Source organism: Pongo pygmaeus, chromosome 1 (genome assembly GCF_028885625.2).
Source record: "Pongo pygmaeus isolate AG05252 chromosome 1, NHGRI_mPonPyg2-v2.0_pri, whole genome shotgun sequence".
In the NCBI taxonomy this organism is placed as follows: Eukaryota; Metazoa; Chordata; class Mammalia; order Primates; family Hominidae; genus Pongo; species Pongo pygmaeus.
The window spans coordinates 39483028-39508910 of record NC_072373.2 but is presented as its reverse complement, the minus strand read 5'-3'; the positions used below and the strand labels follow the sequence as shown (position 1 = coordinate 39508910).

General features: G+C 36.9%; 1 protein-coding gene across 3 annotated transcripts in view; it reads left to right on the top strand.

The window, feature by feature from the left end:
• The first annotated feature begins 1832 nt into the window (after nucleotides 1–1832).
• SYT14 (synaptotagmin 14) overlaps nucleotides 1833–25883 on the top strand; it is a 234118-nt gene continuing 210067 nt past the window's right edge. Inside the window, exons 1-2 of one of the 3 annotated variants that reach the window (XM_054480386.2) lie at nucleotides 1833–1960; nucleotides 16358–16405. In XM_054480386.2, coding sequence (XP_054336361.1) covers nucleotides 1948–1960; nucleotides 16358–16405 — 61 coding nt within the window. In that variant the 5' untranslated portion in view covers nucleotides 1833–1947. Of the gene's footprint in view, nucleotides 1961–16354; nucleotides 16406–16703; nucleotides 16909–25883 lie in introns of those variants that run through there. The other 2 variants (XM_054480397.2, XM_063672457.1) reach the window with 2 other exon arrangements.

The window sequence follows — 25883 nt, the reverse complement described above, 5'->3', positions numbered from 1 at the left end:
TTCCAGCTAGTATTTGGAAAACACAGTTTCTTTTTTTTTTTTTAAGGCAATGTTGGTAGGGAGAATTCTGCATTCTAATCCACAGGGAAATGTCATCAATACCCAGTGGCCTTGGCCTAAACTCCTGTATTCGACAAGTTTGAACTTCAAGTTCACCACACATACACACACAAATAAATCTCCTGGACAAATAGTAGCGATGTTAATCTAGGTTATGGAAACTCACATAATCTGGTTATTTACTTAGTAACTATGTAATTGGTGAGGAAAGGATGATTAAATTTTTCAGGCTTTCAATATGAAATTCTTTAAAAGTTTGAACAATTGGATTACTCAGAACTAGCCAGAAACCACAAACTCAGAACTGTGGTGTCAAGTTCAGATCAATGTCTTGGAGTTCAAGACTGTTTTAAGGGAGGCTGCCTCGGGAAAATGTCATTAAACATTTTACCTGAATCCTCTAGATGTCCATCATAAACTCTCTCATGGAGCTTTCCTAAAGTATAGGCATTTTAATGTTTTCTGAGTAAAACAGTATTTTGTTTGATCCTTCAATAAAAATTCTTGCTTGTAGCCAGTTTTCAGCACAGTGCCAGCTCCACAGATACTCACTGAACTAACGAAAATAGTAAAGGATGAATGTCTATCGAACATAAAATGCGACTGAGGGAGAGGTTATATAAAAGCAATGGAAGACAGTTTCTGCTCTAGATTTACAGTCCAACCTTACTTACATAAGTGTAAAATATTTTCTTCTTTGTTTCAGTCCCTAATATAGCTATTTTGCTCTAGGAATTAGCATTTCCTCCACAAGGGAGAATCACTAAACTCCCTATTTCTCAATGTTGTTTATGCCATTGATTGTCCAGGTCCTCAAATTACTAAATGAGTTGAGAGCTGGGTAAATGGTTGAGCGGCTCAAGTATCTTAAGTAAAAACTAAGTGGCCAATTGTTGTGCTCAGGGTTGGCCCGGGACTGTTCACAATGGTCACAGGTTTACAAATTTTTAAAAACCTGCATGTGACATGCTTTCCAGGTCCTTTGTCAAAACGTCTGTCTGACCCCTACTTTTGTGTGGCTTCAAATGTGCGTTTGCAATGTGTAGACAAATTCCAACTCTAAGTTCCAAGAGGTAAGCCAAGCTCTGTGTGGCAGCAAGGCTTATCAAGAGCGAGGCTAAGGGGTGAAGTGAGTGCGTGCAGGTGAGTGTGTGTGTGTGTGTGTGTGTGTGTGTGAGAGAGAGAGAGAGAGAGACCACTGCTGTGCTCAGGATTCCTCTCTCCTTTTTGCTTTTTGTCAACTAGCTGTTTCTCCACTTCACAGCGGAGATCTGAGACGAGTATGTGGCTGATTCGGGCAAACCAAAACAAAATAAAACCAAACGAAACCAAAACAGACTTTCCTTTTACCAAATCTGAGAGTCAGTGGGTGGGAATCGTTTTCAACCAAGGAGACCTGTCCATGGTCCTGACCACATCATTTGCCACTCGCCTCCTTCATCGACTCCGTTTGCTGCAAGTACCGGACAGGAGGGCGCCCGGCGCCAGGAAGCTTGGGCCCGGGCCCCCACACGAGCTCGGCGCGCCTCGGGCGGGTCTCGGGCGCCGGCCCGTGACTCTCCGGGCCGGGCACCTGTTTCGAATCCAGGCGCGAGGCGCGGTGGGGGCGGTGGGGTGGGGTAGGGTAGGGTGGGGTGGGGGCGGGGTGGCGTCACGTGCCGGCGGCGGCAGCGGCGGCCCCAGGAAGGTTCCATTTTTTCCGCGGCCCGCACTCGCGGCGCTCGGGGCCCCTCCCTCGCCCCGCCCGCGGCGCCCCTCGCGGCCGCGCAGCCGGGCGACTCCGGGTCGGGCCCCGCCCCTCTCGCTGGCGGACTCGGCGCGTCCTCCGCCCGCCCTCGCGCCTGCTGCCCCCGCCATCCAGTTGGTGCGGTCCATGGCGAGCACATCATGGCGATTGAAGGTAAGTGGAGGCTGACAGCGGGGAGCGAGGACCCGGACCGCCCAGCTGGTGGGGGGCTCGGAGGTGCGCCGGCAGGCCGAGGCGCTGATGGGGCCGCCTCCTGAGGGCTGGAGCCGGCTGAGGACGCGCGGGGGTCCTGGCCGCGTCTGGGGAGGCGGGTGGGCGGAGCGGCGCCGCTGGGACGCCGGACTCGACTGGCTCGCTCGCCCCGGCCTTCGTGGTTTTACCGGCCTCCTGGTGGCCGCATGCGGGGCAGAGCGGGCTGGCGGGCAGGTACAGCGTCCGGGCCGCCGCCTCCTGCCGGCCGCGCGGAGTGGAGGTCGGGGTGAGGCCCTGCAGACCCCGCGGGACGGGCTGGGAGGAGCGAGGGGCCACGGGGGGCTCAGGCTGCACCTTCTTTTCTTTCCCCCGCCGCGGCAAACCATCCTTCCGCAATACCCGCCTTCCTGCCAAACTGAGAGTCCAGTTTTTTGTCCCATTCCTAACCCTTCCCTGTCCGCGCTCGGGCTGATGCTGGGTTACACTCTCTATCCGTTCCGCTTGTTTGCCGTTGTAGGGGGTCCAGGAAATTTGGGGGTAGGTTAATTTCCTCAAGTGGTTTTGTTCCCCCCCAACACTCAAAACTGTTTTTCTCCATGAAAAGAAGTAAATAACGTCTTTACAACAAGCACACATTCTTAGAATCCTGCAAATATTAGTCTATGAAGTGTTATAGTGCTAACAATGCTCATATTTCGAAAAACAGCTTAACAAAAATTCAGTTCCTAGATAAGGTAGTTGACACTAAAGTGTATTTTTCTCTTGTTCCAGAAACATGTAACTGGGACCAAGTGTCTATATTTTGCCTTGTTTTTAAGGAAGATGTGAAAATTAATTTCACACGTCTAGGATATTTATGCGAAAGATTACATCTTCCAGGCCCTGTCTCTTAGATTAACTCAAACAGTGAAAGTAATTTGTAAATTTTCCCTGTGTGTGTATATTCATCTGTACAGCTGTGCAAGGTGCCTATAGCTATATCGTTATTTCTCTACATTGAAAGCGTGTTCCTAAGTAAAACTTTTTAAAGTGTTTCCCTTCTAAGTGATCAATCACTGGTAGTATGCATTTCTGGGGACTTCTTTTTGTCGGATCATGTGGACTCCAAAGTAGGGTTACCTGTATGTTTACATTTATCTTATTTATTTAAGAGAGGGAGTACCTATTGTATGCAAGACACTTTCAGACAGTTTGAAATGTCTACTTGAGTTAAAATGGTGGGGAATAAGATCTACCTATAATCTATGATGTTCCTGTTATCTGGAGCAGTACTTTCAACGTTTGTTTCCCTCACTGTCCTTTTACCAAGGGTTAAAAATCAAGAAACCAAACCCACTGATTTATGTTGTGTACTTTGTTTTCCCAACTAGTTTGTGGTAGAGTTTCTTTTGAAGCCGTGAAACTCTACCACACTACCACACAACGTGAAAGTAGAAAGGTTTAGGCAGAGCATGAGGAAAATCCTTCAGGCAGATGCCATTCAGATATGATGCTATAACTCGTAATTTCTTAAAATCTTTTCAGTTTTTTCCTTTTTTTCTTAGTTCTTCCTTTCTTTCTACTGGCAGTTAAGTGTTACTGATTCATTTTCCATGTCACCTGATGGCATTTTGCTCTGCCTACTGCTTAACATGTTTAAAGAATAAGATTTTTTAAATCCTCACATTCTAGAGATTCTTCTGTGTTTGAGATACTCTCATAAATATTTTCATACTGAAGCATTTGCTTAAGGTTTCATAATACAAAGATCAGGAATTATATCTTTTCTAGTTTGGCAAAAAAACTGTAATTAATATTAGCACTTCAGATAAAGATGGCAGTTCGAATTAGCCTAACTGTGCTCCTTATCACATAGTAAAATAGATTCATTATGCGCACCCTTCCTAGGCTGTGTTATGAAGTAGAATGAGTTCTGCATGAGACTCTGTACTAAGGACATCTTAAAAATTTGGGGGCCCAAAAGGGCATCTCATCTTTTCAATGAAGTGTTTCTTAAAACATTCAATTTCTTCATTCACCTATTAATTCAGTAGACCTTTTCTTTTTTTTTTATATAATGGCTGTATACAATGTTCATTGCTAGATTCCATGGGGCCAAAAAGATAAATAAGACTATAACCCTTCTCTCAAAGAGTTCATGTTCTATTCGGAGAGACAGATAATTTTAAACATGCAATTACAGTGTAGTGTGAATGCTAAGAGATGGATCATCTTTCCTTTGTATAAAAACATTCAGTGATGATGGGTCTAACACTGTTTTTTGGCAGTAATTCTTATATTCATAAGGTCTTTGTATTTGGCCGAATATCTGCCATTCAGTAACGTCTGTCTACCCATCCTAGTTTTGCTTTCTGTAGCAATAAATTAAAAGCCCACTATTCTCTCTATATATGATATCCCTTCTGCCATTTGAAGACAGCTCTAGAGTGTTTTCTAGATAAAATATCCACTTTCCTCCTCTGGATGATCTGTAGTTGTATGTTTTAAAATTTGGAATATAGTAGTGGGCCATTTCATTCCAGTTATACTGTTGAATAGCATACATTAAAACTGTTATACCACTCCTTCACTTATGTGTAATCCTATTAATATAGCTTAACATTAGAATAGGTTTTTTTGGAGCTTCATGTTGGCACAGAGCGAGGCTGTAATCAACTAAAAGCACAGTCTCTTTTATCTTTTAGCTTGACTACTCCCTTACTTAGCTAACCAATGTTTTGAACTGAACAGGTCGTTTATATCTGTTAAGCATACTCTTATTAGCTATGGTCCAGTGTTTTAGCCCTTGAGTCTAGACTTTTAAGTACTAAGGATTGTTTTTATTTTCTTCTCTGTGTAAACCTATTTTATAACACAAAATTATTTCTACTAAGTAATCATTCATTTCCTCCTTTTATCAGTCAGATGTGTAACTACTAATCAAAAAAAGAGACAAATATGAGATGATAGAGTTACCACATTGAGCTAACATAATTCCAGTCAGCGGTAAAGAAGTTAGGCTATATTAGGTAAAGTTACAATTTTTAAAAGGCATTTTAAAATAATGACAGTAGTTACACATCCTTACTGTTGGCCCAGTGATCTGGCAATACCAGGTTGGGAATCATTGTTGTAGCCTAGCCTATGAAGTGATGTAATTGCTATCCAGCATATTAATTCTTCTAGTGTTGGCCTCTGTTAATCTGATAGTGTTGACACTTTTTTGTTGTATTTGAAATTTCTTCCTCTCTTGATTATGTATTTCTGTCTTGTGTTAATCTACCTGACCTAATGTTCTAGTGGCTTCCATTCTTGACCCTGTTGCCATTGTCTGCTTTATACACATTGCCGTAATTGCACGCATTGAACAGTTTAGTAATCACTTATTTACAAATTTGTTTTTCCTGTCCGACTGTAAATTTCTAGAGGTTAATGTCTTATTCATTTTTGTACCCCTTAGGTTTTGTATAGTACCTGAATACAGTTGTCCCTTGGTAACCATGGGGGAGATTGGTTCCAGGTCCCCTGGAGATACTAAAATTTAAGAATGCTTAAGTTCTTTATATAATATGGCATAATATTTGCATATAACTTATGCACATCCTCCCATATACTTTAAATCATCTCCAGTCTACTTGTAATACCTACTATAATGTAAATGCTATGTAAATAGTTCTTTAGGGAATAATGACAAGAAAAAAAGTCTGTACATATTCAGTACACATACAACCACTGTAGGCCTAACTACGTTTTCCATGCATGGTTAGTTAAATCCATAGATGTTGAACCTGTGGATATGGGGGGCCAATTGTATTTTGTATGAACTCAAGCCAAGTTTCTACACATTGTTTCGTGGAGTTCTGAACATCGTCATCATAAATTATGCCATTGTCCAGAAGCGTATTTATAACACAGAATTTTCCTGACTTATATTTCCAAATAGTAGCTAGATACTTTCACATGGATGTCCTTGGCAATCCAAAATGTTAAGCTTAGGATATTCAGAATGTCCCAAAGTTGTTATCACAGCCACCAAATCCAGCCTCCATGCAAATTTACCGCCCCCCCCGCCCCCCGCCGGCTCTGTGCAGATTCACCATCTGAGAGGCATTTTTAAGTAATCAGGAATCTGAGTTAAAAACCTGGGCACCAACCTTGTGTTGCAGTTCACCTCCCACATCCTGTTGATAACTAAGTCCTGCCAAGTCTACAATTCAAATCAATTTGTGCTGCTTGGTGTCTTCACTTTAGTTTATGCCCTTATCACTCATTAAGAGACTTGCATTAATTTCCTAAGTAGTCTCATTTCCAGTGTTAAGTTTCCTTCCAATTCATTTTCCAAATTAGTGCTAGTTATCTTCATATTATAAAATGCAAATCTGAGCTTCTTAAAACCTGAAGATAATGCTGGGCTTTAATGATCTAACTTCCTTCCTTCATCCAGTCCACATTTTTCTTTCTCTTCCATAAGAATATCAGAAGACTCTGCAAACTATTTTGCCAAAGTGAAAAATAAACACTTGTTACGTTGCTATATTAACTTTACTTAACTTCTCTGGGTAACATTTTTTAAAAATGTAGAATAAGGTTAAACTAGTGAGAACCTGTGTGTGTGTATATATATGTGTGTGTGTGTATATAGTGCATTTACTTTTATTAATAATGTACCTTATAGTTTGCTACATACATATATTGTATTTTTAAAATAATGAGAAGAATACTGAGATGTTCTTTAAGTTTTCTTTTGGCTCTAAGATTTCTAAGGCAAAATTTAGACTTTCAAAAGCCATTTGAAATATTCAGTTAAAAAACCCAATAGATTTACTTTTGAATAATTTACAGTTTATTCAAGGTTACTTTTCTAACTGACTACACAAAATTAGAAACACTTAGGGAACATTAGAGACACAGTGGTATTTTATTTTTTGTTATTTTAAGGTTGTATTAGAATGCAGCAGTGCACTTTGGTAGGCCGAGGTGGGCAGATCAGTTGAAGTCAGGAGTTTTGAGACCAGCCTGGCCAACATGGTGAAACCTTGTCTTTACTAAAAATACAAAACTTAGCTGGGTGTAGTGGCGTACACCTGTAGTCCCAGCTGCTGGGGAGGCTGAGGCAGGAGAATCACCTAAACCTGGGAGACTGAGGTTGCAGTGAGCCAAGATCATGCTACTGCACTCCAGCCTGGGCAACATAGCAAGATTCCATCTCAAAAAAAAAAAAAAAAAAGAGAATGCAGTACATGCCAATGGGGAAAGCAGAGAGAACCATATACTGGCTTAATTTATACAATTTGTTATTTGTTGAGTAATAGTATTTGCATTATCAGTTTATTTGAAAATATTATGTTCGCACATAGTATATGTGTGATAGTATAATAGATTGTTTTCATGAATTTTATTTCCATTTAGCTGACTTTATTCTTTTATTCTTTTCCTCTGAATCCTAGTCGATTACTACCTAATATGAAAGTGCTTATATATGAATAATGTAAGAATGAACAAACTGCTATATATAAAACATTTCACACTTTTGAGTAAAATGATTATATGCATATTTTGTATGTATATATAGTAATAGCTGAATTGGAACCTATCAAATTAGAACCCTTGATTTACCATTTTTTTAGAAGGGGGAAATAGCGACAACTCAGGAAGCTGTTATTAGGAGTTTATGAACAGATTTCTAAGAGCCACACGTGTATTCAGAACAATTTCTTATTTTCACATTTTTAGGACTATGTTAGAATTGGTATTCAAGATATTATTTTGAGTCATCATGAGATAGAAGTTTTAATGAATATTAAATTATCTTCAGTATTCTGAACTTAATGCAGTAATGCATATTAGTAGCTTTAAAAAATGATCTGGTGCAGAAGTAAAAAAAAAAGGTTTTGTTTTATTCTTGGTTGACTAGAAAATTCACTTAAGTAGAATTTTTTGTGAGCACATACTTAAAGTTTTATTGTGTTACATTAATGAGCATCTAGCAGTCAAAAACATAATTGACTAAACGAATTAAAGAGTAGCTCAAAAGTTGGAAAAATGGATTAATTTGTGAACAGTAAATTTAATTTTATAAGATAAAATTTATACCTCTTAGAAAAGACTATTGAATACATTCATAGGAACTTATGTGGATCAAATGAGATACCATATTTAGCATGCTTTGTAAATTATAAAGTGTTCTGAGATATTGTTGTGAATAAGATCTAGTTTATTTTATGTGATGCTGGAGGGGTAGTATGTGTTTCAAAGTGTAGGCTGCTATTTAATAGAAATATAGATAAAATGAGTTTGTAAAAATATAGAAAGGACTTGACTTTTTCAGACTATTTTAATTCTGCAGTAATTGCATAGCAACAGCAAAAAGTAAAGGAATTCCAATTTGGGAGGATAACTCCCAGAGGGTTGGAGGCCTGAAGGTTTTTTTTTTTTTTTTCTCTTTTTTAAAGAAAAAATTCAAAAAAGAGGACAGGTTAAGAAGTATGAGAAAGTTAACATTTATTTTGGAATATTTGCATGGGAGAATGCTTGAAATTCAATGATAACTGTAGAAGAGAAGAAAACATCTCCAGAGCCTGAATTTCTTTGAATTTTATATTCTACTTGGTGAAGAATGCGAAGGGAATTAACTTTTTTTGGGTGCTTGCCATGGGCCAGGCAACATATATTCATTTTCTCAATCATGAATAGCACCGCTTCTCCCTCTGTGGTCTGCAGCAGACATCTGTTTTATTAAGACATCTTTTTTCCTGCCATTTGTGGACTTGGTTTCAGAGTCCTTGGCAACACTACCCTCCACCCTCACTCCAGCAGCTACTCCCAATCCATCAGAATTAGTATACGAGATGAAAGCTATTTTCTGTCCTGAGGTGGTTATTACTATTTTATAAATTACTTTAGCTATTATTTTTACTTACTCCAAAGGTTAAGTAACAAGCACAGGTTTGCAAAGACAGTACTAGGTGATGCTGACTTTAGAATTGAAGTCTGACTCAATTCAGAAGCAATGATCTTTATGTAACACTGTGTTTTAAATTGGTGACCAAAATTGGTATTATTCCTTGAATGGTCTAATTAGGGACAAAACTAAAAGATGTCTAGAGATTAGTGACGATGGTCTAAGTGGATTAAGTTGGTTGGGGGGAGTTGCATCGGTAGTTTCACGCTTATGATGTACAGTGTAGGTGTCTGCATAAGGATTAGCTATAAAAGAGTTTATAAATGTAAGTTAGGTGATCATTTAAAGACTCTGACTAATGCATGTGCTTTGGAGAAGAATCTTTAGATGAGATGGAATTTAAGACATTTCTAAAGTAGCCTTTCAGTGTTTGACCAAGAAGAAATAAGTAGAATCTGTAAATTGTGGTGATTTAGGCTAATGGTCAGAATAAATATGGTAGACAAAATACAGTTGATTTTGAAAAGGACTCTTAGATCCATTTTAAAGGAACTAAATTTTGGGGTTTAATTCCATTTTTGTGTACAGGCATACCTCCTTGCACTTCATTTTGTTGTAAATTCACAAATTTGCATTTTTTACAAATTGAAAGTTTGTGGTAACTCTGTTGAACGAATCTATTGGCACAATTTTTTCAACAGCATGTGCTCACCTTGTGTCTCTGTGTCACGTTTTGGTAATTCTTGTAATATTTGAAACTTTTTCATTATTATTATATTTGTTATGATGATCCGTGATCAGTGATCTTTGATGCTACTATTGTAATTGTTTTGGGCGCTACGAGCCATGCCAATATAAGATGGCAAACTTAGTTGATAAATGTTGTATGTGTTCTGATTGTTCCACCAATCAGTTATTCCCTCAGTCTCTCTTCCTTTCCTTAGGCTTCCCTATTCCCTGAGACACAACAATTAATAACCCTACAAATGTTCAATGAAAGGAAGAGTCACATGTCTCTCACTTTAAATCAAAAGCTAGAAATGATTAATCCTAGTGAGGAAGGCATGTTAAAAGCTGAGACTGGCCAAAAGCTAGGCCTTTTGTGCCAGTAGGTGAAGTTGTGAATGCAAAGGAAAAGTTCTTGAAGGAAATTAACAGTGCTACCTGCTGTAGTGAACACATGAGTGACAGGAAGGCTTAACAGCCTTATTGCTGATATGGAGAAGTTTGAGTGGTCTGGATGGCAGATCAAACCAGCCACAACATTCTCTAAAGCCAAAGCCTAATCCAGAGTAAGTCCCTCACTCTATTCAATTCTATGAATGCTGAGAGAAGTGAAGAAGCTGCAGAAGAAAAGTTGGAAGCCAGCAGAGGTTAGTTCATAAGGTTTAGAAAGAAGCTATGTCCATAACATAAAAAAGTGTGAGGTGAAGCAGCAAGTGCTGATAGAGAAGCTGTAGCAGGTTATCCATAAGATCTAGCTGAGATCATTGATGAAGGTGGCTACACTAAACAACAGATTTTCATTGTAGGTGAAACAGCCTGTTAGAAGAGGATGCCATCTAAGAGTTTCATAGCTAGAGAGGAGAAGTCAATGCCTGGCTTCAAAGCTTCAAAGGACAGGCTGACTCTCTTGTTAGGGGCTGATGCATCTGGTGACTTTAAGTGGAAGCCAGCGCCCATTGACAATTCTGAAAATCCTTGGGGTCTTAAGGATGCTGAATGTGCTCTGTGTGTGCTCTTCAAATGGAAAACGAAGCCTAAAATTTTGGGTTTTAAATGACAGAACATCTGTTTACAGCATGGTTTATTGAATATTTTGAGTCTGCTGTTGAGTCCTACTCAGAAAAAAGATTCCTTTCAAAATGTTACTGCTCATTGACAAGGCATCTGCTCACCCAGGAGCTCTGATAGAGATGTACAAGGAGAGGAAGATTGTTTTCATGCCTGCTAATACAACATTTATTCTGCAGCTCATGGATCAAGGATTAATTAAGACTTTCAAGCTTTATTATTTAGGAAATATATTGTGTAAGGCTATAGCTGCCATAGATAGTGATTCCTTTGATGGACCTGGCAAAGTAAATTGAAAACTTTCTGGAAAGGATTGATCATTCCAGATGCCATTAAGAACATTTGTGATTCATTAGAGGAGGCCAAAATATCAACATTAATAGGAGTTTGGGAGAAGTTGATTCCAACTATCATGGATGACTTTGAGAGGCTCAAGACTTAAGTGGGGGAAGTCACTACAGATGAGGTGGAACTAGCAAGAGAACTAGAATTAGAAGTGGAGCCTGAATATGTGACTACATTGCTGGAATCTCATGATAAAACTTGAACGGATGAGGAGTTGCTTATATGGATGAACAAAGTGGTTTCTTGAGATGAAATATACTACTGGTGAAGCTGCTATGAACATTGTTGAAATGACAAAGGGTTTAGAATATTATATACACTTAGTTGATAAACTGTAGGGTTTGAGAGGATTGACTCCAGTTTTTAAAGTTCTACTGTGGGTAAAATGCTATCAAACAGCATTGCATGCTACAGAGAAATCTTCCATGAAAGAAAGAATCCATCAGTGTGGTAAACTTCATTGTCTAATTTTAAGAAATTGCCACAGCCACCCCAACCTTCATCAACCATCATCCTGATGGGTTCACAGTCGTCAACATCAAGGCGAGACCCTTTGCCAGCAAAAAGATAGGACTTGCTGAAGGCCTAGACAATCAATAATTTTTTTAGCAATAAATTATTTTTAAATTAAGATCATACAGTTTTTAAGACACAATGATATTGCACACTTAATAGACTACAGGCTAGTGTAAACGTAACTTTTGTATGCACTGGGAAACCAAAAAGTTTATGTGACTTGTTTTATTGCGATATACACTTTATTGCAGTGGTTGGGAGTCAAACCCGTTGATATCTCTGAGGTATGCCTGTACCTGGATGTATTTCGATGGGGCTGCCATGTAACTACATATTTTCCTTCTGTAAACATGTGTAAACATGTACATATGTTGTAATGATCCTCTTGTGTATTTTTTTAAAATCCCAGTTTCCAATTACACTCACACTTATGTGTATATTCATACACAAACATACTTGCACACAATCACAGCACACGTGTGTGCCCACACACATCTATTTTCTCTTACACCCCTTATGCCAATTGTAGAGGATTATGCCCGTTTACATTTTGCTCCTACATGGGTTTGCCTGAGGGAAAAGATGGTAACTTTGACTAAGCTTGTCATTTTCTATCTGTTTCTCCTTTCCATGTTGCTGAGATGATTATTTCAAAAGCAATGCTAGTATTATCTCCAAGTATAGTTTTTATGCAGTTCTATTTAAGTTACCTTAAAGGATTGGAAAACAATTTCATAACTTTCATTTTTTCATAAAAATGAGGAAAAATCAATATTTACTTTCCAAAATACATTAAACATAATGTTCTTTTTTTTTTTTCTGACAATTAACTAGTGACCTTGAGCAACTTTAACTTTTGGGCGTCTCCATTTATCTATAAAATTATGAACTAGATAAATGTAGTTCTGAGTTCTAGTGTCTTCTGTTCTGTCATTCTAATATGGTGTCCCAGTCTTCATTTTCTTGAATTAAATTTGATGTGTGGAAAATTGTATTTATACAGGAGTTCATTTTGGGGGTGATTATTTATTTTAGTGGAAGATTAATCTCTTTCCAAAGATACTGGCTAAGTGACCAAGTAAGCATTCCCTCTTGTGCATTACACTGTTAAAAGCAGTACACCACTTTTTGGATAACCACCACATCTGAGTCAAGGTATGTCTGCAGTGTCTTTCTTGCCTCCTGATTACAAATTTAACATTTCTTTTGGAAACTTTTCAGATTTACTTTTCAAGACAAAATAGACATAAAATTTGTACAAAGTTCAACATATCTCTAACTGAAAATTTAAGCCTTTGACTTTCAAACAGACATATACATTAAAAAATGTACACTTAACCTAGAGAATGCATGTTTTTTTCCTTACACTCTTCCCAGTCTTAGGAAGGATGGGGGATAAAAGGAACACTAGGCTGGGCGTGGTGGCTCATGCCTGTAATCCCAGCACTTTGGGAGGCGGAGGCGGGCGGATCATGAGGTCAAGAGATCGAGACCATCCTGGGCAACATAGTGAAACCCCGTCTCTACTAAAAATACAAAAATTAGCTGGGTATGGTGGTGTGTGCCTGTAGTCCCAGCTACTCGGGAGGCTGAGGCAGGAGAATTGCTTGAACCCGGGAGGCAGAGGTTGCAGTGAGCTGAGATTGCGCCACTGCGCTCCAGCCTGGCGACAGAGTGAGACTCCGTCTCAAAAAAAAAAAAAAAAAAACACTCAATTTCAGTTTCCAATAATGTAATAAATTTATATGACTTTTTTATATTTCTTCTTTTGTATTTTGAAAAGCAGGGTTTTCTTGAATTTTATTTTATTGTCTGGAATGTATCCTTAGTATTCCTGTTCGTTTTCATAAGAATAGTGATTGCTTTTGAGTTCCACATGTACATCAGTGAAGTCTTATTTGTTGGTTAGAATTTAGGGGACAAATATCAAGAAAGGTCATGCATAGTCTTATTTGCTTGTTTGACTTTTGTGGGTACTTGGACAAATTTGGGAGCTAGTTGACTGTAAATTTGAAATATAGTGATTATTCGAGTAACTTAAAAAATTTAAGAGGTTCTTTTATATAATATAGATAAATTGAATGCTTTTAAAAGTGGGAATTGGCTTTCGTTGTCATTCTGCAGTTCTGATAAACGTCTTAGAATGTAGTAGTTTTTATTGTTACTGTACATACTAAGCCTTGTAAAAATAATGCTGTTACAGTTAAGATTAGGTGTATGTGGTAAAACCTAATCAATTTATATTAAATACGGGGGAGAGTTTAGTTCTAATTACAGGCTTTAAAAAGTACAGCCTTTTTACATGAATTAACTATGTAACTCAAATTAAGTTACGTGTGTAACTTCTAGAGAATAAGCCTTAATATGTATGGAGAATATTTCTAAGTAACCTATGAAAACATCATAGGTCTCAATATATTAATACATTATAGTTATGTTATTTTTATTACATAATCCTTCTAATGTCTCAAAAACAGCTTTTTGTCATAATTTGGTAAATATCCAGTCATTGGACTAGCATCTCCTCAACTGGAAAGAACTGTAGTACGTAGGTATATTTCATTCTAGCCTTTCAGCAAGTGATCTGTGGGTAATACTCCAATTAACACTCTATTTTTTACACTGGGGTTTTGCTGAATAATTCGTTTATATCCATAGCTTTAAGTTAGGTGTTTCTTCTTGCAAAGCCTATCTTCCTGATAATCAGTGGTTATTCTGTATTTTTAATAAGAAAGAAGCAATGCCATTGTTACAACCAAGTCAGAATGAAGATCTAACCTACTTTGCTGATAGAAATACTATTTTCTAGTTTTTTTAGCTTGCTTCTCAGATGACCTACTTTTTTTAGTGGATATCATGGTTTTTACTTCTCATGTTATTTCTGTAGGATATTTCTGTTTCTTATAACCAAGCTGTTTATAATAAGCTTCTATGCTAAACTGAAATGATGATTTAGTATTTTCATTATGGAAAGTTTAAAAGTAATTCCCAACATAATTATAAGGTCATACATATATGGAACACTACAAAATTTTATTCAGCTTACATTAAAGTAATGACGCGCTTCTGAGTGAAAGAAATATATCTATATAGTAGTAACTAATAAAATTAGTCTTATAATAAATTAGAATATTCAAAGTATGTATTTATGGGGTACAATGTGATGTTTTGATATATGTATACATTGTGAAATGATTAAATCAAGCTAATTAACATATCAGTCACTTCGCCTTTTTTGTGGTGAGAACATTTAAGGTCTATTAGCAATTTTGAAATATACAACACATTATTAATAACTGTAGTCACCATGCTGTGCAGTAGATCTCTAAAACTCCTCATCTATCTGAAACTTTGTACCCTTTGCAGTATCTCCCCTTTTCCTATCCTGCCCCTCTCCATTCCCTTCTTCTCTCCCACCTCTGGTAACCACCATTCTACTCTACATCTGTGAATTTGACTTTTGTAGATACCACATACAAGTGAGATCATGCAGTATCTGTCCTTCTGTGTCTGCTTTCTTTCACTTAGCATAATGTCCTCCGGGTTCATCCATGTTGTTGCACATGACAGACTTTCCTTCTTTTTTTTAGACTGCATAGTATTCCACCGCATATATTTACCACATTTTCTTTATCCATTTCCACCATGTGCCATTATCTTTTAAAGTTAAACATGCACTTGCCCCATAAATCCAGCTGTTCTCCTCGGAATACATTTAGAAGAAAGGCACACGCAGCACACATGTGGGAAACAAAGAGACATATGTTATATAAAAAGGTTCATAGCAAAATTAGTCATAGCAAACCCAAATCAATCCAAATGTTTATGAACGACAGAATTGAAATTTATGCATATGTATGCATGAATATGTGTATATATATGTATATTTATACACAATGGAATTCTATATGGAAATGAAAAGGAATAAGCCACAACTACAAGTAATAAAATAGTTTGATCTTACCAACCTAATATTGAAAGAAGCAGGACTCAAAAATGCCCACTTAACAATTCCACTTGTATAAATTCTTTAAGCAGACAAAACCAAGCTGTAATGATAGCACTCAGGAGATCAGGTACTTCTGGGGCACAAAGTAGTGCCTAGGAAGATGAGTAAAGGACTCCTGGAATGCCAGCAAAGTTCTGGTTCTTGCCTTGGTTTTTAGCAACTCAGGTGCTTACTTTGTGACAATTACATGAAAGTTTTATATATTTGTGCACTTTTCTGTATTTTTGGTTTTTGGCCCAATAAGTAGAGATTTTTTAAAAAAGAAACATTTCAAAAGACTTTTTCCAAAAAAGAATAATCAAAATAATTTTTAAAGTTGTTTGTTTTTATCATCATACTATTAAATTTGTTTTACAAATTTATAATAGTGGGTTGTTGGAGAATATATAATATGAGCATATATGATAAAATATAAATAGTAACTTTACAGGATTGACCTTTCAGTAACTTACCTGTGTGTATGTTAAGGCTCAGATACAAAAGTGGGTCCTCTCTTACAGTCTTTCCTTCTAGCCGATGTGAAGAGATGCTTGGGAAATGTTGATGTGATTTCTGCTGTTGAGAAGCTTGCCATTCAAAATCGCATACTTGAATGAAGTGTCTTCATTCCGAGACTTCCTAAGACCTAATTTCTGGGTTGTTCCAGAAAATTCTGATATCAGGCTGTCATATTCATTTAGTTAAGTATAAAGAGAAGAGTTAGGGAAACTTTTTCTGAGGTCACTTTTAGGTGCTAATTTAAAATGATTCTTTGTAACAGTCAAATTCATGCTACTTTCTATGTTTTTAACTTCCCATAAACTTTTTTTAATAGGTGGAGAGAGAACCTGTGGAGTACATGAACTTATCTGTATTAGAAAAGGTAAGTCATTGCTCTGCATGGCTATTTAAATACTAAATGAATACTTTCAAAGTGTATAATAGATTTTAGTAGGATGGCGGATAATTTGTATTTATAAAGTGTAAATTTTAGTAAATATTAACATTTGTCTTACAGACTTAAGCATTAGTAAAGTGCATATTACTTATTATGTGATTATTGAGAGTTGTTGCTTTATATTTAGTTTTGATGGGCTAATAAAGCCTGGTTTCTAGCATATTGGTTGTTAGACATGGTGACGAGGCAAAGAATGGAGGGTTTGATTTTTGTTCCCTTTCAGAATCTGGAATCTGAGTGCATGCTGATCTCCCATTGACTTCTGTTCTATTACTGTACCCCATCAGAGAGATGTGAGGAGTTGGTTGAAATTCAAATCGGGAACATATCCAAAGACCACAACATCCTTTGACACCAACAACTGTCTATGCTTCCTTAGAAGGAGCCACCTGACAACTGGGTGGTTCAACAAAGTGGCCCCAGGAAAGGTAATTCAGTTACTAGGTGGGAGGCAAGGAATCAGGTATTCTCTAGATTTGGAAGAATCAGGAGAACCTTGGGAGTCCCCACAACTCCTTATAAGTAATCACAAATCTATGAAATGATTGAAGGAAAGATATTCCTGGGGAGGTCAAGGGAAGAAATCCTCATAAATTTACTACTCTTGTCTCTTTTTAAACTTGGGGCACTTTCTTTTCTTGCATCTCTCTTCAAACTCACTTGGCCCTCCTGAGTCTAGCCAACTAACAGCACTCCTCCCATCCCTAATATTTCACTTTACGGAAGTTTGGAGCAGTGTCATTATTTGTGATACCTGGGTATGAGAGGCATGGCAGGAAAATGTCAGCATATTTTCAGTAAGTCTTTAACAGCTCTGAAAAGCCTCAGCTTCTTTAGACTTGAAAAAATTTTTAATCCTTTTTAGGTGAATTTATGTGACTATTGTTGACATGGTCATACTAGTTTATCTGTGAGTCATTACATACAATTGCTGTTCATTTAAAATCTTCTTCCTTTATTATAGTTTTTCCATATACCTTTCCTCTAGTACCACAAAGGAGGAAATTGAAGTCAGTTTCATGAAATCTCAAATTTAGGATTGTGATTCTCATGCTATAACTATTGTTGATTTGTGCTTCTTACCTAAAATGGAGGTAGGGGATAGACAAATTTATGCATTGTTTTATTTCTCTACATAAACGTTTTTAGTTTTCTGCTATATGTATAAATCCAGAATTACTAAAAATGCTTAAAATAATTTTATAGTTATTATCCAGTCCCACTAAAACTTTTTGAAACTTTTAATTTGATGGGATAGCCAAAGACACAGTAAAGATAGTTGGAATCAAAAGCTGTTAAAGGTGTGGTCAGGTGAAAAGAGAATCAAGACAGGAATAGAGACAGCTAGAAGTAAGAAAACGAAAATGTTTAGGGGGTCTTTTGTGGCTACAAAGGGAACAGAAAGCTACAATGGAGAAAATTAGATAAGGATAGAGAATGGTGTGAATATATCTTTTTTTATCATGACTTCTTTATTGTTGTTGTTCTTTATTGCTGTCTCTATTCCTATCCAGGTAGTTCTCAAAGTATGCTTTGCCCAGATTTCTCTATATTAGTCTAGCTTTTTCACTCTCTTCCATTTATCTATAGAATTTTAATTCTGCATTTAAAAATTTATTCACACCATAGGCATGACATGGAAAAGTATCTGAATCTGTTTATCCTCTCAGCATTCAGTACAGTGAATATTTCATAAGTATTTGAATATTTTTGGAATTAATGCTCTGGGCTAAAGCTTTTTGCATTTTATACTAGACTTCCATAGAGTAGATCATATGAAAGTTATGTAGAGTAATTATAATTAGTATCAGTGATTATTCTAATGAAATGACATCTCTGACTTCACAATCTCCTTTTTTCTTTCTCTTTTTTTTTTTTTTGAAAGACAGATTCTTACTGTCTCCCAGGCTGGAATGCAGTGGTACGATCTTGGCCCACTGCAACCTCTGCCTCCTGGGTTCAGGCTATTCTCATGCCTCAGCCTCCCAAGTAGCTGGGATTACAGGCGCACGCCACCATGCCCGGCTAATTTTTCTATTTTTAGTAGAGATAGGGTTTCACCATGTTGGCCAGGCTGGTCTCGAACTCGTGGCCTCAAGTGATCTGTCCACCTCAGCCTCCCCATATTCTGGGATTACCAGCATGAGCCACCACACTCGGCTAGACATCACAACTTCTTTTTACCTCTTTGGATGTTTCTCTTTTGCTAACCTCTCTGCCCTGTCAGGCCTCTGATTATGTCATGTACCAGGGATTTGGTCCTGGGCTTACTTCGTTTTTCCATCTTTTACTCTGTTTGATTTTATCTAGTTCTGTTGTTTTAAATGCCACACAAATTTATAAATCCAGTTCTTGGCTGTCTGACTTCCCTCATCTTTTATCAAATGAGTTACTTGATATTTCTATCTGGATGTCTGTTAGAGTAACAACTTGACATGTTTAAAATGCGAGTCTTGATTTTCTTACCTGAGCCTATACCTTCCTCAGTTTTCTCCATCTCAGCTAATAAATAGCACTATCTACCCAGTTATGCAACTCCTAACTTAAGAATCATGCTGTATTTCCCTCATTATTATTGTCCACATTTAATTTATTGGTAAGTTCAATCAGTTCTACCTGCAAAGTATATTTTTTAATTTATCCTCTTTTTTTCATCCTACTGCTGTCATTGTAGTCTAGTTCTCTGTGTTTTTTGCCTAGATCACTGTCATAGTTTTCTAACTGGTTTCCCTACTTGCATTTTTATCTCCTTTCACTAAGTATTAGTGATTTTCAAAAATGTAAATCAGGCCAACCACTTTGCTTGTTGAAATTTTTCTATGGATTGGATTCTCATTATACCTCAAATAAAAATATCTTACCCTGATCTACAAAGACATTATAGTATCAACTCGGAGTCCAAAATGTCATCTGAATATCATCAGTTCAAAAGTCTCATTATCTAAATCACTTACATTATGTATGGGTGTGACTCTGGGTGTAATCCATTGTGGTTCAAAATTCCTTTCTATCTGTGGACCTGTGAAAATGGAAACCAAGTTACCCTCCCATGCATTTCTTCAAATCTCATTTCCCTAAGTTGTATTTCAATTTTGGTTAAGTCAGTTTTCAGAACTTAGATTTTTATGATCAATATTGTTTGCAGTAAAGCCGTATTATATCATAATTATATTTCCTTTTTTATATAGTTTTCATCTTAAAATATCCCTTCTTTCAGATTGTAAGCGCCCATCTTAACTCCTCATTAACCATGGTTCAGAATCCACTCTGATTTCTCTGTCATTCTTATTTTTATTCTGCTACCACCCTTCCCCCTATATTGAAGTATACGTCTCCTATATCATTTATCCCTAGAAAAGATTTTTCTGCTTCCCTAGGAAATAATTAGTCAACATATTGTATTACTCAAGGTACTGTTAGCTGCGGCACTGAACAAACCCCAAACAAATAATGACTCAAACAGGATAGAGTTTTATTTCTCTCTTTTGTGAAGTTTAAATCAGGTATTTCTAGTTGCCATAGAGCACTCCTTCAGCAGTGATTTAGGGATCCAGGCTCCTAGCTTGTGGCTCTGGCATCTTCAGCACGTGGCTTTGGAGGTTACTATGTTCATCTTCATTAAGCAGGGAGTGTGGGGAAAAAAAAGGGGAAAGGAAGATTTTGTGTAGGAGATTTTTATGGGATAGGCCTGGGAGGAAAGTACATTCCTTAAGATTACCATGTCAATAATTCAGTCACAGGGCTACATCTATAGTAACTTCAAAACAGGCTAGGAAGTGTTAGTGAGTCAGTGAGTCCAAGAAGTACAGCAACGTATATTCTGCCATTTATCAATTAATCTACCCTAATATAAAGTGCTTACCTTGGCATAGTCTTAGATGCTCTATATGTGCTAATGGTGACCATCTGGATAAATTTCTTCTAGAGGTAGGTATATAACTTAAAGGTGTGACTTCAATGAGAAAATTTAAGGCTAGGTAGAAGGGGAGATTGATATGGAAAGATGTAATAGGGTTGTTTTGTTTTGTTTAGTTTTGTTTTGGAGGGTTAGGGGTTGTGAATCCTCTGATTTTGTGATTGTCTTTTGTCTCTTAGGTCCCTACCCCCTTTTTTTTTTCATTTCCCCTTCACCACCCAATTGCTGAAGGGCCTTTTCCCTTCTGCCTTTTTTTCTTCTGCAGAAGCTATGTACAAAGACTGCCTAACTACCCTGTTAAGTTATGCTTGAAACTAACTTAGGCTGACTGAGTTATGCTGAAAGTAACTCACATGTACTTTCAGAGTTCCTTCCCTGTAGGCTGTGCTGTCATCTACTCAGTTTTGTTATTGCCATTGTTAGTATTTTCAGATTTAACATGGACTTTCCTTTCTAACATTAGCCCCCATTGCTGTCTTCTCTCTTCTGTCTCTCTGGTAGCTTTTCTCTTCCTTTGTTTACACCAAAGCCTTTCCCTTTTGTTTGGGTGGGGTGGGAGCAGGAGAGATTGCACCTTATGATTTGGTAAGTTTTCTGTTTTTACTCGTGTTTATTTTGAGATATTAGCATTCTCCGTATTCAAATTATTCTGAGAATATAGTTTTTATGTGGCTTTACTTTTTTTTTTTTTTTTTTTTTTTGAGACAGTCTCGCTCTTGTCACCCAGGCTGGAGTGCAATGGCATGATCTCGGCTTGCTGCAATCTCCACCTCCTGGGTTCAGGCGATTCTCCTGCCTCAGCCTCCCAAGTAGCTGGGATTACAGGCATGCACCACCATGCCCGGCTAATTTTTGTATTTTTAGTAGATACTGGGTTTCGCCATGTTGGCCAGGCTTGTCTTGAACTCCCTACTTCAGGTGGTCCACCCACCTCAGCCTCCCAAAAGTGCTGGGATTACAGGCGTGAACCACCCCGCCCAGCCTGTAGATTTTTTCCTTCGTGTTTTGTAGATTTACTTTTTCCTTCTTGTTGTATCCAGTTTTGGGGAGGTAAAACTGGGAGACATGAGTTAGGCAGATTCCATTTTTTCAGATACTCAGAAATGTCTATGGTATGTTCATGAACAAAAATTTTAATGTTAATTTAGTCTAACTTCTTAATATTTTTTCTTTTCATTCTTTTCTCGTTCTCCCTCTCCTTCCTTCTGTCTCTCTGTCTTTCTAGTGCTTTTTGAGATGTTTTGGGGAAATCCTTCCTTACCCCTAAGATCATAGCAATTCTATTACTTTCAGAGGTTTAGTCTTGCTTTTTATATTTATCTTACTAATCCATCTGAAATTGATTTTTTATATGGTTAAGAACCTAATTTCATTTTTTTAATGGTTAAGTAGCAGTTCCAGCACAATTTACTAAGTATTCCAAACATTTCCCACTGATATGCAGTGCCACCTCTGCTACCTCTGTCAAGTTTTTATCAAGTTGGTCTATTTCTGTTCCATTAATCAATTTACCTATTCCCTAACAGTGTGTCATTATCTTAATTATTGAAGTGTTGTGATTCTTATTATCTATTAGGACAAATTCTTCTTATTTTTCTTCTTCAGTAATGTAATAACTATTTCTGGGCCTTCGATTTTCCATATAAAGTTTAGAATCAGCTTGTCAGGTTCCTTAAAAAAAAAAAGCCTTTTTGGAATTTTAATAGGAGTTACATTGAATCTCTAGATCTATGTGGAGACGATGTCTTTAAAATACTGAGATTTCTTATTCTTGAACATGGTGTATCTTTGCATTTGTTTAATGCCTTTCAATAAGGTTTTGAAAATTCCTCTATAATGATCTTGCATTTTTTTAGATATATGTTTAGATACCTTATATTTTTTGTTGCTATACTAAATGAAATTTGTTAAGGGAAATGCAATTAACTTTTCTAAATTAGTGTTATATGTAGCTATGTTGCTAAACTATTTAACTATTTCCATAGGTATTTTGGGTTTTCTCAGTAGACAGTTATATCATCTTCAAATAATAAGTTTTTTAATCTTTTCTAGTTATACTTTTTATTTCTTTGGCAGCTTCTCGGGAAAATAAACAAAATAGAACTAAAAGGATACTCTGTAATCCTCTTCCAACTGCTTGACTAAGCATGATCTTATAAATGGGACAATAACAAGTGATGGCGAGGATGTGGAGGAATTGGAACTCCCATCTATTGCTGGGAATGTAAAATGGTACAGCAACTTTAGAAAACAATTACAAAGTTCCTAAAAAAAAATAGAGTTACCATATAACCCAGCAGTTGTACTCCTAGGCCTATACCCAAGAAAACTGAAAACATATGTTTATACAAAAATTTGTAGATGAATATTCACAGCAAGATTATTCTTTTTTTAAAAATTTTTTATTATTTTTTTTGAGACAGAGTCTCACTCTGTCATCAGGCTGGAGTGCAGTGGTGTGATCTCAGCTCACTGCAACCTCCGCCTCCTGGATTCAAGTGATTCTCATGCCTCAGCCTCCTGAGTAGCAGGGACTACAGGTGCGTGCCACCACACCCAGCTAATTTTTGGTGTTTTTAGTAGAGACGGGGTTTCACCACATTGGCCAGGCTGGTCTCAAACTCCTGAGCTCAGGCAATCCACCTGCCTTGGCCTCCCAAAGTGTTAGGATTACAGGCATGAGCCACCACACCCGGCCTGGCAACGTTATTCTTAATAGCCAAAAGGGAAACAACCTAAATATCCATCAACTGATGAATGAACTAAATAAAATGTGGCATATTGACACAATGGAATATTATTCATCCACCAGAATAAATGAATTATTGATACAAGCTACAACATTGATGAACCTTGCAAACAGAGAAAGAAACCAGACATAAAAATTGTTTCACTCGCAAACAGTGAAAGAAACCAGACACAAAAGGCCACATATCATGTATATAGGATTTCATTCATATGAAATGTGTAGAATAGACAAATCTATAGAGACAGAACATAGATTAGTAGTTGCCAGGGCTAGGGGAGGGGAGAATAGGGAGTTACTACTAATAGGTATGGGTTTTTCTGGGGAGTGATGAAAAGATTCTGAAATTAGATAGTGGTTGCACAACTCTATGAGTATATTACAGAACACTGAATTATGCACTTTGGTGAATGTTGTGGCATATGTGTTTTATCTGAATAAAAAAAGCATCTGCTTACATAGTGTATTTTATTCTTAACCAGCTCCTCTTTTTATGCAAAAGTTTCCATTACCTGAAATTCTATTCCTTTGATATTTATTACTTTAGATTTTTTATGTCTTTATGAACCTAAATTAAAATAATGATATGCCTGAGACAGGTGAATGTATATCCTAATATATGTTAATATGTCCAAGTCATATTAACCTGGAGGGTGGTTTGTAGTTTTATGGCACAGGACTCTTTATTGTCCTGGCCTGTTAGTATTTTTATATACTAAATTTATCTTTATGGCATTACTTTATTGGGTATTCACAAATCAACATGTAATATCCCAGTATGAATGACAATCTGTTTTTTGGAAATTGTAGAAAAAAGTCTCTGTAGTGGTTAGAGAATAGGAGATGATCAGTGGTTAACTTTGTTTTTTCAATTTAGGAAAAATAAATATATGCCTTTTTATAAACATTGAAAATAAAAATGACTTTACTGAATCCACTGGGAAGATGTATAGAATGTTTAAATTTATTACCTTCAATGTTTTTCCTTGACTAGAAGGAAGTCACTTATTTAAACCACTAAAATATAAATATCTGAGCATACTTGAGAAGTAGTAGCAAAAAACAGCTTTCCAGTCTTTTCTCCCATTTGAATCAAAGATTGTCTTGAAGCTAGGTTGGCCACCTGTGGTTTTTTGAATGCTGCTCATCACTAGTCTAGGTGGCCTTTCAAATATGATCCCAAATAATAACTTAAACCTCATCAATTAACATCTTAAAGTGAGTAGTTGTAACTCATCTGAGAGCAAAGGCTTGTATGATTGTTGACATAGGATGTGCATGGTAGTGGTAGGTTTACAAATTATGGAGCTACAATAGATACCTTGTATCTGTTCAATTCTGATAGTTTCTTATCCTAATACACAACTGTATTAGAATAATACACTTATAAGAGAGTACAAGGTGTGAGAGATGAAAATTTGGAGACAATAGGTAGATTACAGTTACTAGAGCTAGGGGAGAGGCTGAACTTGGTGCTGCTTTTCCAAACTTATGGCAACTAAGGGAATGTTTCTGCATGTGCTGTTGTTTTCCTTTGAGTTGGCTGATGTCACTTTATGGACAAATGGAAATCCAGTTAGGTGTTTATATTTTACTGTCTACACCCTCGGATTCTCCCTTTTTGCTGGGTAGACAGATTTGTTCTTTCTTTCTCTTCCCCCTCAAGTGCATCATGGGCTCTTCCTTCTTTTGGTGGTGTTTTAGTTATTTCTTTTGGGAACATAGTAGAAAAGTGTCTGAAATGTAGGTGAGAATTTTTCATGTAGAATTTGTGAAGGTGTAGAACTATATTCTGACTTTTGGGGGCTGGGATAAGTACAAATTTCTTGCTTAGTGACCAAACTTGACTTTCAAGCCTTTTATAGTTCTAATTGTCCAGAGTAGAAGAACAATAAAGTAACTTTTCTTTTTTCTAGTATTTATTAGAGCTAGTATTTAGTAGAAAGAGTGCATGATTATGAAATAAGGAGATATGGATTAAATTTCCCAATTTGCTTCATCCAGGCTGGGTAACTAAAGTCATTAAATTCTTTGAGTCTCAGTTTCCCCCTCTGTAAAATGGTGACATTATTAAGGCTATCTGTACTAATCTCACAAGACTTCTCTGAAGATCAAGTGAAATAAAGTGTATGAAACCCTTTGTAGTCAGTAAATTGGTATGTACATGTTATTATTATCTTACTGAAGAAGGTAGGGACAGTCTTGAAACTTGTAGACTCTTATTAGAGATGAATCAGATGTATTTTTTTTTGTATGAATTCTGGAAGGCATGACCTGATTGTTTCTATTGTTTATTCTTTCAGTGGTTTGACACTCAGGACTTTGAATGTATGAGACCTACCTACTGAGTTACTAATGTTAGCCTTCTAAAATGTTCCTATAATTCATTTAAATAATGGCATATGTCTGTAGGAAACAGTTTGCTGATCTCTGAACAAGGAAGTGGCTCCTAGTATGAAAAATTCTGACCATGAATCTTTGGGTGTTGGCATATAAGCAGACCTCCATCTTCAATTTCTATGCAAATCCAGTAAAATAATTTTTCTCCTATTGTTAGATCAACATGCCAATTCTAAAATGAGAAATTCTAAAAATTATGTAAAAATTATAATTGTCTGTCTTTTCTTTCTTTCTTGTGACTAAACAGTATGTAATGAATAAAGTGCTCTTTTTCTCAGTGTATAATTTAGTTTTAATTATTTTAAAAAATATTGTCATAATATGATTCTCTTATTTATGCC